Source organism: Euprymna scolopes, chromosome 1 (genome assembly GCF_053919585.1).
Source record: "Euprymna scolopes isolate OS-2025 chromosome 1, ASM5391958v1, whole genome shotgun sequence".
In the NCBI taxonomy this organism is placed as follows: domain Eukaryota; kingdom Metazoa; phylum Mollusca; class Cephalopoda; order Sepiida; family Sepiolidae; genus Euprymna; species Euprymna scolopes.
The window spans coordinates 183,841,971-183,856,320 of NC_136482.1; the positions used below are offsets into that span (position 1 = coordinate 183,841,971).

The 14,350-nt window shown below is 34.8% G+C and overlaps 1 protein-coding gene across 4 annotated transcripts in view; it reads right to left on the reverse strand.

The window, feature by feature from the left end:
* Positions 1 to 961: 961 nt before the first annotated feature.
* Positions 962 to 14,350, reverse strand: part of LOC145278087 (uncharacterized) — a 45,391-nt gene continuing 32,002 nt past the window's right edge. The window contains exons 4-7 of one of the 4 annotated variants that reach the window (XM_080130369.1): positions 11,323 to 11,464; positions 8,135 to 8,287; positions 3,010 to 3,348; positions 962 to 2,303 (exon numbers count right to left, since the gene is read on the reverse strand). In XM_080130369.1, the coding sequence (XP_079986495.1) occupies positions 1,612 to 2,303; positions 3,010 to 3,348; positions 8,135 to 8,287; positions 11,323 to 11,464 (1,326 nt within the window). In that variant the 3' untranslated portion in view covers positions 962 to 1,611. Of the gene's footprint in view, positions 2,304 to 2,991; positions 3,349 to 8,134; positions 8,288 to 11,322; positions 11,465 to 14,350 lie in introns of all 4 variants that reach the window. The other 3 variants (XM_080130356.1, XM_080130376.1, XM_080130360.1) reach the window with 3 other exon arrangements.

Consider the following 14,350-nt stretch of genomic DNA (forward strand, 5'->3'; position numbering starts at 1 on the left):
GTTGAAGGAAAACGCTTAACACTGAAGACTTGAGGAAGGAGTAGATGTTGGCTGATTTATCACATCACGTCAGCTAATGTACTTCCAAACTTCCGATGTAGCGCTACTGAAAGTTGTGACAAGACAAATCAGTTCCTTTGCTTTATCTTTCACCCCTATATCTCCCCTGCACATGTACTTTTTTTTATTTTGTTTTTCTAATCTTTTTTTTTTTTTGTTAAATAATCAAATAATTATTGAAATTGTTTTTTGTTTTTTTTTTAAGAATTATTGAAAACGTTTTAAAAATCTTTTTAAGTAATGAACTATATAGTTTATAAAGTAATACCAGCCATGGAACTGTGCATCACTGAAACAGTAACATATTTATTATATAAATTTAAAGAGAAACTTTAAAATTTCATAAACATATTTCTTATAAAATGTCCAATAAAATAAAAATTTTATTTTAATTTTGTTAATTTTTTATTGTATAATTTTCAATAATGCCTTTTTCTTGTATTTTATTTCAATAAATCGCTTCACACTAGAAATACTGAAGAACAATAAAAAGGAACTGACTTATTTTGTCACCGCTTCTGATAGCTCTATGTCGGAAATTAGGAAGTAATTATCACATCAAATGTATATTATTAATCTATAGTAAATATTTTAAAAGGATCAGACGAGATGAAAAAGATGTTTTTGAAACCAATTAATTTGTATTCGTTAAATACAAATTACTTTTTATCATTCAAATCATATTTTATGCATATTTTTAGGCTGCATCCATAAATTTAGGCCAAAACATTTATCTGTAATAAAAATGTTGAGAAATTTTAACCAAATTTCATCTGGCCTGTTGACAAAAAATAAAATTTTACATAAGGAATGATGAAATAAAAACTTTAAAAAAAGAAAATGCTCTACAAAATGCGATGAATTTTAGGAAAATGAGATAAAAATTGTTTTAATCATCACGGTTGCTTAAACTTTCTTTTTATTTCAAATATTTTTTTAGGAGCTGCATTCAGAATGTTGACGTAATTTTAACTCCATTTCTATAAAAAACAAAAACAAACCTGTCTGCATTATGTGTGTGTATGGAGTAAAATATCTTTAAAACGAGAACAGGGGATGATAATGAAATGTTTGCTCTTTGAACACAAATTTAGCCTCATGTTGGTGGATGACGATAGAGTTCTGCCCCTAATTTTCTCCCTATTCACCCTTCAAAGCAGGAGAGATATTAAAAAAAAAAAAAAAAAAAAAAAAAAAAAACAAACAAAAAAAACTATGACCCAAAAAAGCCAATGCCATCATAATATAAACAGTTTATCATCCAACTGGGGGAGGAAGGACAAGGGGAATACAAAAATATTTTTTTAAAGTTCAACTCTGAGATTACGATGAGGAAATTTGAAAATTTTCCAATTCAATCAGTGACCAAAGATCACAAAATGGGATGAAAATAAAAATGTTATTTCTTTTCAGTCTTTTGAATGTCTAGAAATGGAAATGGAATTGTCTTTGTTAGTTCTCATTTGCTTTATTTTTCTTCAGTTTTCAAGAAAAAAAAAGAAAAAAAAAAAAACCCATCTTTCTCCAGAAAAAATAAAAAAAATGGTCTCATTAATATTGATTCTGATTATAGGAATAACCCGGTTGTCCTTGTCCTTGTGGCATCTGTCCACTTGACATGTGTGGTGGTTGACCACCACCCCCACCTCCCCCACTACCCCCACTCCCCATATTTGGTGGAGGCTGTTGCATTGAGCCAGTAGGAGGCATTTGGTTTCCCATCTGATTATTTCCAGGATTCATCTGACCTCCAGGAGGAGCCCCAGGTCCCATACCGCCAGGCGGACCTCCGGGTCCCATGTTTCCTTGTGGACCTCCAGGTCCCATATTTCCGGGTGGACCTCCAGGTCCCATGTTTCCAGGTGGACCACCAGGCACCATACCTCCGGGTGGACCTCCAGGCCCCATACCGCCAGGTGGACCCCCAGGTCCCATTCCACCAGGTGGACCTCCAGGCCCCATACCTCCTTGGGGTGGCCCAGAGGTTGGCATACCAGGAGGTCCAGGAGGGGCTGGTCTGTTGTAAGGATTATATCTGTTCTGTGATTGTCCAGCGGCAGGGTAGTTGCTATACTGTGATTGTGGTGGCATGTTAGGTCCTGGACCCGGTCCCGGACCTTGAGGGGCTTGGCTGTATCCAGGCTGTTGTGAATACGATTGCTGCTGACCTTGACCTTGAGTGTATGGTGGTTGAGAACCATATGGTTGTTGGTTGTACGACTGTTGTTGGCCATACTGTTGACCTGAAAGGAGAAAACATAAAAGGAAAACAATTAGGTTTTACTTTAAGAAAAAAAGGGAGGGGGTGGCAGTGGACAGAGGAACCATTTACAAACTGTAGAGAATACTTAATCGGCACAGTAATATCAGGGAAGGAGGGGAATAAAACATCTGGGAAGGTGAACATGGAGAGGAAGTTTCAGAAAAGCCAGCAGCAAATATGAGCTCTTTTTTTAAAAGTGATCTGTAGAGGCTGTTTTTCTTTCTTCCTCTTCCTTTTCCAGTGCCATCAACCATCAGCTGGTGGGGGAAAAAAAAAAAAAAAAAAAAAAAAAAAAAAATCAAATTTAGTTGAATAAAACCCACTTATCTCGCATAGGTGTTCCCTGTGTTTAGTGGACACAGCAGGAAGAGGATTGGATCAACGAATGTAAGTTTCTGGTCATTAAAACTGAATGTCGGCTGCATCTGCGTTGGTCAGAATGAAACCGTCATCTTACTTAACTAAATGTGAATAGAAAATCTTTTCTCTTTTATCTTCCCATATGTAGAAAAGGTAAAAAGCCACAGAGATGATGTAGAAAGGCTCTTGTATTCAAAGCACAGCTTGGCCATTGAAAGAAAAAGGAAGAAAAAAAAAAACTGTAAAGGAAGTATCCTTGGGGGGAGGGGGACCCATAAGGCAATCACTTCCTGGAAAAATCTTTTCACCTTGCATATTGAGCCTACCCTGAGATGGTGATCTCCTATAGGCATTAGGTGGAGGCATAGCACGGGATCCCATGGGTTGGCTTGACGGTGGGGGACCGCCTGATGGTCCCCCCATCATGTTTGCATTGCCTGCCTGGCTCTGTTGCATCATTGACTGCTGGGGTGGCATCGGTTGGCCTTGGGACATGCCTGGAGGAGCCTGTGATTGCTGTGACATCATAGGAGGTTGCTGGACAGTGTAACCTTGGGGTGCTGGAGGACCCTGGGGAGGAGGAACCTGTTGCTGCTGCTGCTGAGACATCGGTGGACCATAGCCTTGTTGGTTATTCATAGCATTCTGAGTATTCATGCCTGGGGCTACAAAACAATGGAGAAAAAGGACAAGTTTTCAAATAAAAATAGGAATAAAACTGGGAATAAGCATGTTGCTTAATTATGAGCGCTTAAACATGATTTTGAGTTGAGTTAGCATTTTTTATTAATTTTAAGCCCTATCTGAATGACTCTTTAAAAAAATTTTCTCATTGTTTCCAAGCTGGGGATGGGACATCCTATCAAATGCCAGACATTCACTATCTCATACATTCCAACCAGAAGATCTTTTTAAAATTTAAACTGTTCCTTTAAATGAATTTGTTTGTATCTCTTTTGCACTTGGTTCACTGGGTATATTTGCCAGGTAGTTTTTGAAATTCTTTTTCATGAGTCCAGTTGCTTCTATAATTACTGGAATGATGGAGATATTATGTAATTGGTGGGCAACACCAGCTAGAAAGCATATTCTTCTCTCTTTCATATATATATATATATATATATATATATATATATATATATATATAGCGGAATAACAAAGTTGAATCGTGGAAAACGATAAGGAGCGAGCACTGCAGATGCAGAAGGGTCAAAGGGTCATGCTGTGACATGAATCAAACTGTGACCAATCAAGTTGTGGGGGGGGGGGGTGCAAATGGGCACCGGATCTAATGTTCTGGTTTTAAGTAATTTAGTTAATTTTAGTGAGTTGGATTCAGGACGTCGAAGAGACAAGATATGTTAAAACAAGTCTCCCCATAAGAGGGTGGGGGCGACGGTTTCCAAATGGAGCCAGAAACCAAAGATCGCCATTCACTCCAGTCTGCTGTGATGAAAACGCCTGAGAGTGAATAAAAATATATATAAACAACTATTCATCTTGGGTCCATGTCTTGCATGCGTATTGATAGTAACAGAACAAGTTCCTTCAAGATGATCGGCGAATTCTCCAGAAGGCACCAGCAAAAAACGTATGACACACACACACATCAAGAGACTAGACGAGAAAGCCGTTAAAATAGATATTAACTAGATGATCACGGGCTTGATAAATAATACCGTAAAGAGAGTTAAATAAAGAAGTTAAATACACAAGTAGAGAACAGACAAATAAGTAGATAAGAACACAGATAGTTCATTACATCTCTATATCTATAAAAAAAGTGAAATTGTCTGTCTATGTGTGTACATTTCCCTACCAAATTACTCTGTCAATTTTCAGTCTACAGACTCAAGATTTGACATAAGGGGTATTGAGGTTTGGGAAAATCTTTTTAATCGGTTTTCAGACAGAAATTTGGCTGTCAAGGAGTCAAAGTTCAATGATTTGACCTTTGAAAACTCTACAAGACTTCTCCGCCAATTTTGGGTCTAAACACTTGAAATTTTAAATGTAGGTTACTTGGATATCAAACTTTTTAATTTGATTTGAGCCCAAAACAAATGTTAAGGTCAAAATTGAGGTCAAAGTTTAAAAATATTTGACCTCTGCAGTCTACCAAATTACTCAGCCAATTTTTGGTCTAAACATTTGAAATTTTACATTAAGTGTATTCAGACATGGGGCAAGCTTTTTAATCGGCTGCCAAGGAGTCAAAGTTCGAAAGATTTGACCTTTGCGGTCTCTAGCAAACTATTCAGCCAATTTTGGGTCTAAACATTTGAAATTTTGCATAAAGGGTATTCAGGCATGCAGCAAGCTTTTTAATCAGTTTTTGGGCAAAAATTTGGCTGCCAAAAGGTCAAAGTTGAAAGAGTTAACTTTTGCAGACTCTAAACCAACTCTTCCGCAAAATTTGGGTCTAAACACTTGAAATTTTAGATGTAGGTTACCTGAGCATGAGTCAAACATATATATATATATATATGAACATAAAGTTATGAACAGTACATAGAGCCCGAGCAAAGCCGAGCTAAACTGCTAGTAACATAATATTCCTAAGGTTCTAGTTTCTTTTTATGTCATACATAAGATCTTGGTATTTCATCTTTTTCCTCAGCCTTGTTTAACTCCGCATCATTGGGAGATACTAACTTCTACTAAGGTTACTTCTTTTTCCTTTTCATCTCATATCATTGTTTAATACCTTCTTTTTCTAGGTACGTAGCTGTAGGAAGGGCATATTCATAGAGGATGGTGTATTCTAGAATATGTTACCAGTACTTGCTGCTACTTTCGATATTAACCTTTTTACAGATGGTTCAGTTGAGATATTTACACACTCCCATTGTGTTGCATTGTATAGTACCCCCCCCCCCAGCAGAACCTTACAGCTGGATGTCAGGTGGTTCACACTACTTTTATGTGGCAGAATCTGCACTTGTTGTCATTGCTGAGACCACTCATCTTCTTAAAAGTGTTGGTTAGTGTTTGAATGTGTTTAATTCATTGTAAAAGCTTTCTTATCAACATGAATTAACAATAGCTTTAACATCTTTTTTAATTAAATAATTAAATTTATTATCTAATTGAAAAAACAGGGATATTTTTTGTTTTCATAAAAAAGCAAAAAAATAAAATAAAGAGGGAAAAAAGCTATGTATCAAGGATACCTAAATTAACATAGGAAAGCATGAATTTTTGTTTTAATCATTTTTTTTCGCCCTAAATATTTTAACAATGTAAAAACCAAATATTTGATGTAAATAATCTATATATTAATATGATAGCGTGTGTGTTCTTTTGTGTGTCACGCTTACATCCAGGTCATTTAATTGTTATGTTCTATTTCTTGTCTTAAATAATTTTATCAAGAATTCTTCATAAGTTTTGGTTTCGACTATAGCTGATGGCACTTAAATCATCTATTTTTTTTTTTTATAAATAATTTTATCAGGAATTCTTCGTAAGTTTTGGTTTCGATTATGGCTGAAGGAACTCAAGTTATATACACACACACACACACACACACACACACACACATATATGTATATATTTTTCATAAGTTTTTATTTTGGTTTTGATTCAAGCTAATGTACCCAAGTCATATGAATATTTTTTTTATTTTTAAAATCACAACTTTATTATCAAAATCGATAGAACATTAACTCTATAATAATATATACAAAGTCTGCAAGAATTAAAATATTATATTTAAGCATACTTTACGGCTGGGCTTTACTGGCCGTTCGTGCTAGCTTAGATAAATACTTTTGCAGTATAAATTAAAATCAAAACATTCTGTTGAGACAAGGCTACAATATAAAACAAAAAACAAATGGAGCAGACAATACAATCAAAGTTTATTATCTGTTCCATTCTCAGTCAAAGGTGCCAAGTTTTATTTTTGTTCTTAATCTGAATTTCTTTTTGTATAACTGAAACCCATACCAACCCACACACATTAAAAACTAACTTTGTATCTCATGTGGAGGCAAGAAAGTCATTTGTTTGAATTTATTTCAGCAGGAAAATTACAAAGAGAGAAGAGCCTACAATATTTATTTTGACAGTTGTGGCACAATGATGTAGATCCCATTTTGGGGAAGTTGGGGGGGGGCTTCTATATTAATAAATCTTGTGCCTAACTTGTTCTGTACTTGTGTCATACAGATGCTTTGTGATTTTGAAAATGTTTGAATATATCAACCAGCTTTGACTGACAAGTGTTTATGAAAATTTGACGTCAAAATCATCCAAGAAAAGTCCGGCTTGTATGCAGGTAGCTGAATTTGAAAAAACAAAACATTGCATTAAAACGCATATTTCTCTCTCTCTCTCTCTCTAGTTCTCTTTCACTCCCTTTATCTCTTTCTTCATTGAAAGAGAGAATGGAATATGATTGTATCATTTTAAAAATAGTTGAAGCTTGCATTTCATACGCAACAGACGTAGATAGCAGTTTGGCTGCATGTGTCAGGTTTCAATGGGTCTTAATTTAAATATGCCCCGCCAGTGTTAAATGTGAAATAAATTATATATTTTTATAAAAATGCATTTGTTCGCTATTTTTGTCCAAGCATTCAATTTCAGCATGCGGTCCCTGCCATTTCATGCCAGTGATGGAAATGCTGCCTGTAATGATGCAATGAAGACTCAAAAGGCAACCCATACCAGCCGGTTATAGCTGACGACATCTCAACCTGTTGCTGTTTCTATGTGCCTATCGTTTGATATCGTGTCTAACACCACGGAGCTGGTTTCCTCAACCCTCCCTGGCAAACGATAGTTTCATACAGTAAATACTTGCATTTTTATTCTGCCTCATCACTAAACCTTATCTGATATTGACAAAGTACCGAATAACTGTTTCAAGTTTAAATTAAGAATCAAAAGTAAAAAGATCTAATAATTTTTCTTTTTTAAATGTATAAACCTAAGTGATGGAAAAAATGCTTATTTTTCATCAAAAATTACTTTTCTTGCAATTAAAATAAAAATAATATATATATTTCAAACTGTCTAAATGTGAACTTTGTATTATAAACCTCTGTCTCAAGAGGCAACAAATTGTGATTCCTCACGACCTGTATATGATGACCTAGAGGTGGGGGTTTTTGTTGGCTTTATTAATCAATTCTAAAGAAGTTTATGCAACCAGATTTGAATCAAAATAATGTATGTGTGCATGGTCGATTTTTGGATTTGGATAAAAAGTCTCCAGAACATTAAGGATGTGGAGTAATATTTTAAATCTTATATATTTAAAAATAGGCATGATAAAATGGTAACATTTTGTCATACAAGTTTATCTATGCATTCTATGAAAGAAAAAAAAAAAAAGCAGAAAGAATGGGTTGAGAATAATTAAAGCTGAAAAAAAAAAAAACCTTTGCTGATTTTTTTTCTTTTTTTTTAATGTCTTCAAGTGAGAAAAAAAAAAAATCCAACCTGGGCGTCCTTTCCCTTGTGGCATTTGGTTCATCTGTTGATTCATCTGTGGTCTTGGATAACCAGACATTGACTGTTGAGGTCCATTGTACCCTGTCTGACTACCAGATGAGGTCATTGGCATCTGTCCACCTCCAGGAGGTATTTGAACACCTACGACAAGAATAATTTAAACAAAAATGTTAGAAACTTCAATAAAATTAGTTACAATTCAAATAAATCTGTTAATTTTGCAACATAACGTTATTTAAAACTTATTATGCCAGCATACATGACGGACAGAGTCTCTTATCAAGATGTTTGGACACGTTTGCGATCAATCAATCATTTCAAACTGAAATGGGACAAACAAATCATTTCATAGAGACACATGACGCATTGAAAACAAAGTTGTGATACTATTGATGTTCCTCTCCAAATGTTGGCAAGTGGGAAAGAAAAGAAAAAAAGATAACAAAAGAGGAAATAAGTTTATCAGCAGAACAATGGAGAGGATGTTGTTCACCAACATACACAAAAGGAACTAAAATAGGATTGTTCATCAAGGTGTAGCAGTGAACAGGAACTAAAGGACCGGATGCATGTTTAGAGTTGGTTTATGTGCAGTTTTAGGCGTTTCTGTGAGTTTTGCGATGATTGACGATGGTTACAGTTGTAAACAGTTGCCAGTCTGACACAGTAGAATTAAGTTGTGGCTCAAAGTAGATGGAGACGAGCTGATGGCAACTGACTAACACAATCTCGAGAGTAGACGTAGATGTGGACCTTAGTCTTCAGAGGGTCAATGGTGCCATGCACACACTCAGAAGGGAACTGACATTTACAAAACGTATTAGAGTTTATGTTTCTTTGTGTTTTGTTTAATTTTTTTTATACTTGTGAGCCACTATGCACCCACCCCCTAGCAGCTGCCAATGTGAGAGACAATGACATGTTGCTGTGTAGGGGTGGGGTTAACTATGTAGAATTATAGAAAGTCATCTCTAAACTGTCACTAGTAATACTACTAAATATGACAAACATATCAGCTGAAAATTAGATACTTAGCATAAGCATCTTAGCATGCCAAATGTGACATGAGAGGAAAACAAGTTAATATATGGCTGAAAATCACCATTTCTCAGTTAAAAACAACTAATTAGAATTGTTATCCAAAGTTAGCGTAAAGAATGGTCAAAACATTTATGAAAAGAAATGACTATTATATACATGCAACTAAAACTGTAGATTTTGCCTGCTTGTTTCTGTGCACACTAGATAATATCATCCATGAAAAGAGACAGACTCTTTATGATGTTGTATCTAAACAAACCATCTACACCCTTGAGCATTTTTATATATATATATATATGTATATATATATATATAAATAAATAAATGTAACTACTTAATTTACTCACATAAAATTAATATACGAAAGTATAGATTTATGCGTAAGCTTTAAGTATTTACTTCAAAAGTGCTTAATACGTAGGTAGAGCTAGTTAGTAAGTTATAAAATGTATATGGTGATTAAGCTACACTGAATATTCGGCGTTTCATCCACTTTTGGATTCTTCAGGCTTATGCGCATAAGCCATATGCATTTTATAACTTACTATATATATATATATATGTTATGGAAATTTAGTAGCATATTAGTAAAAACAAGGACACACAAATGCATTATTAAAGTTAGACTAAGATATTTCAGGCTAAGGCTTATTATTAAAGTTAGACTAAGATATTTCAGGCTAAGGCTTATTATTAAAGTTAGACTAAGATATTTCAGGCTAAGGCTTATTATTAAAGTTAGACTAAGATATTTCAGGCTAAGGCTTATTATTAAAGTTAGACTAAGATATTTCAGGCTAAGGCTTCAACCATATTTGTTTGGTGATATAGCCTTATTATTATGACAGAAATACAAAATTTTGATTTGTTTTGATACAGCTACGTCAACCGAATACAGTCGAACTCATCGACTGAAATATCTTCAACCAACTTAAATGTTTTTGTATTATTTTTACTAGCATGTCACTTTATTTGCTCACATTTTCATAACCAGTATTACATTTTGTGTGAAATTTTTATTTTATATTTACACCTTAATATATATTACATAGAAAAATGCGAGCATGAAAAGTAATATGGTTAAGATGAAACTTAGAAAAGTAAAAGGACTAGTTGTTAAAACTGGAAAAGAAAAAGACAAGATATTCTAGTAAAAAAAAAAAAAAAAAATTATAACTTAAAATATTGCAGCATTAAGAATTTATATACAATGTAAAATTGAATTTTAAAAAATGCTGTAATATTTTAATAAATTTATTATATTTTTTACTGAAACATCGTCTTTTTTCTTAACCATATTACTTTTCATTCTCGCATTTTTCCATGTAATCCATGATTTTTCCAGGCTTTGTGTTGAAATAATATTTTCTACTTTGTGTTCAATATCATACACATTGTCAACAATCCATAAAAAAAATTATTACCAACTTCTTAAATTGACTAAAAAAAAAAAAACAAATTCAAATAAGGCGTAACAATTAAGTAAATAAACAGAAAGAAGGCACAAAAAGAGAGAAACAAAATTAATGGGCGATGTCGTAAGCGAAAGATTAGCCCTAGCACGGCAAAGCGCATCACTTCTGTTAATCCTCTATATCTCAAATAAGATGACATGTGAGCGACATTCCTTATTTATGAAGGTGTCAACGATGAAAAAGTTGCTATGGTAACCAAGAGTCAATCAGAAGAAACCATTTATTCTGAAAACTTTTGAACACCAGTAATTTTATTATAACTTTGTTTTAATGAACGAAAATTGAAAATTTTTATTTCCATATATAGCTGAGAAGGTTACCTATGAACTGTAAGAATTGTTTGAAATTTCGTTGCAAAATAAGTGAGCAGTGAAGCTTTAAAGCTTTAAAGCTTCACTGCTCACTCCTCAGCTGGATGATGAGCCACCTAACATCCAGCTAAATGAGTAAAACTAACACTTAACCATATATTCAAACACGGTAGTGTTTGAATGCGATATATATATATGGTTAAGTGTTAGTTAATATATGGTTAAGTGTTAGTTTCTCTATTATATATATCTCATTCAAACACGGTAGTGTTTGAATGAGATATATATAATAGAGAAAGAGAGAGTTTAGAGAATAATCTTAAAAAAAAAAAAAAAAAAAAAAACTCACCTCCTGGTGGTGCATTCATCTGATTTGGCGGCATGTTTCCTGTTCTGGGCATCTGGTTCATGGGTGCGTTGTTTGGCTGAGGAGGTCCTCCTTGATTCTGACCTCCAGACATGGCTTGATTTGGATTCACCTGCACAGGAGCCTAAAATATTCAGCAAATGAACATAACCAATGCTTTCTTATCAATCAGACATACACCCAATGTCCCAAAATGGCAGTAGAGGACTTTAGAAATAGCCATTAGTTATCAGCCGACAGCTATGCACGAACGCTTATTCTTAACATTCAATAATTGTAAATTTAGTGATTAAAACAATATTTCAAACGGAATGTGACCGACCAACTATGTCGAACAACTGAACTAAAGAGACACTCATTCTAGAAGGGTTGAATCAGTTTCCTCCAAAACAGGAAGTTTTATGGGAATATGAAATTCAAAACCAGTCCCCAGCCACCTGTATATCCCCAACAGGGCTGATGATGACATTAGGTTTTTCAACGTTTTGCAGGGAGGTATCGATATCTTCCTACATACAATGCCTGGTATTCCCAAATGGTCACTCATCTGGTACTGACCAGATGTAATGTTGCTTAACTTTAATGATTTAACAAGAAGCATGTGTTGATGTAATTATTCCATATCTATGTCTCATAAGAAAATGCAAGAATGCATATAATTGAAATGTGCATATTAACTAAAATTTTGCATCTACACTGGGTGATTCAAAAAGGTAAGATGATACTGTTAAAAATTACTCTCCTCTAAATTTCTTGTTTATATATATATATAACTAGCAGGGCACTGGTCGTAAAATATGCTTAAATATGATATTTTGATTAATGCAGATTTCATATTTATTATTATACTAACGGGGGAGGGGGGGGGGGCGGCATTGCCCGGGTGTTTGGAGGTGTGCGTGGTTTTGGGTAAATCAAAACTCTGAGGGGAGGGGGGTTAAAAAAAAAAAAAAAGTTTTGGTAGATGAGTATGAGGATCGAACCCGAACCCTTGAGGCGAAGTTGGAAATTAAAGTGTGAAAAAAAAACCTGTGACGTTAACCATTGGGCCACCGCGCGATACTTAACGGAAACACATTTGAATTTATAAAAAAAAAACTAACGTAAGGCAAACGAACAATGAAAACAGAAAAATGAACACGTGAAAAATGGCTTGAATAAGCCTGTTTCGATATTAAAATTTAAAAAATCGGTGGGTACCCGGGTGTTTTTGGGTATCACTAAGAATAAGCGAAGTAAAAAAAAAAACAAAAAAAAAAACAGGAAAACGAACGTTACGTGAAAAATGGCTTAAATAATACAGGGTTCAATATTTAAATGTAAAAAATCGAAAAAAAAAAAAAAAAAAAAAAAAAAAAAAAAAAACCCATCTCACACCACGATTCGAACCCAAAACGTTTAGATAATGAACCAAGGCCTTAACTATCGGAGCTAAACCGACGCATATGAAATTTGTTCGGTTTTTCAACTATTTAAAGTAAATCAGGTCACGACGTCATGACGTCATCTGACGCATGCGTTGTTGACCCCCCCCCCTTGTCGAAAATTGTCGATTTCGGGGTGAAAAAGTTAACGTTTTTCTTTCTCTCTCTCTGTTTGCGTCTCTTTCTCTCTCTCTCTCTCACTTCGTCTTCCTTACTTTAAAGAGTGTTACTAAAAAAGAAAATGGCGCCTGGGTTTGTTTTTTTGTAAAAACTTTGATCGTTAATATTTTTTGTAAGCGTATTTTTTTTTTTACTTCACATTTTTGGCTTGTCATTTTTCGTTTAACTATCGTATCTAACTATTTTTAATGTGCTAATAACTTTGGTAACGTTGTCATAGCGTAGAAGTTCATAGTTCAGCTTGTGTGAGGGTTAAATTTTTTTTTACCGATAACAACAATGTTTTTTAAATTCAGACTGCCATTCCAGCTTGCTGACGTCAAGATCACCTGACATGACTCAGCGGGTTTTAAATACAAGTTGACCCAAAATAAATGGCCCCGTGTATACTTTATGTAGAAGAGTTGGCGCCCGTATTTTTTGGGGTAGTTATAAATCGATTTAAAAATATGTAATGTTTAACATTAAAATGTCACTTTTTTTGCCCCCCCCCCTCCCCCTGCAGAAAATCGATCAGTTGACGTACTTCTGATGGTCCTTTTGGGCCAATTTTTCGATATTTGTCGTCCGGAGGGTGAGGCTTTCATATGAGACCAAGTTTGTGAATTTTTGTTCCGTCGGTCAAAAGTGTTTAGCAGACACACAAGCATACATACATACATTTTCGCTTTTATATATATAGATTATACTAGCGAGGGGTACCCGGCATTGCCCGGATGTTTGGAGGTGTGTGTGGTTTTGGGTAAATCAAAACTCCGAGGGGGGGGGTAAAATAAAGAAAAAGTTTTGGTAGGTGAGTATGAGGATCGAACCTGAACCCTTGAGGCGAAGTTGGAAATTAAAGTGTAAAAAAAAAAAACCTGTGACGTTAACCATTGGGCCACCGCGCGATACTTAACGGAAACACGTTTGAATTTATTTAATTACTTAGAATTGGCAGGTGCACGTTTTAATGACTTAATGAGGTCAACTTTGACTGCGAGATAGTATTTCATTTACTGTGGGAACGCTTTTTTTAATTTTTATTTTCCCAAGATGTTGGGGGGGGGGGGGAGTGGAAACCCAGCTCCCCTTGTCCAATTTGAATAGCAATTGTTTGATATAAGGAAAATATTTCCACATTGATCAAATCTGATTGCTTTCGGACATTTCCGCCGATAGACGTAAAATACCGCCAGAATTAGTGTCGCTTTTATTATAGGAAAAAGACTAATCCACATGCGGCGAGCGACAAATGTTGAAGATTGCCAGCATTACAATTTATCTTCCCGAAGTCAAGCAAATTAAATAGACAGGCGAGCTCCGTTGCTAACTTGGAGATATGATTTCTATGTGATATAAAAAGTTTTAAGAAGTTGCGAGCCGACCGACCGCTTCTCTGAAAAAAGCCTTTCTTGGACATACAC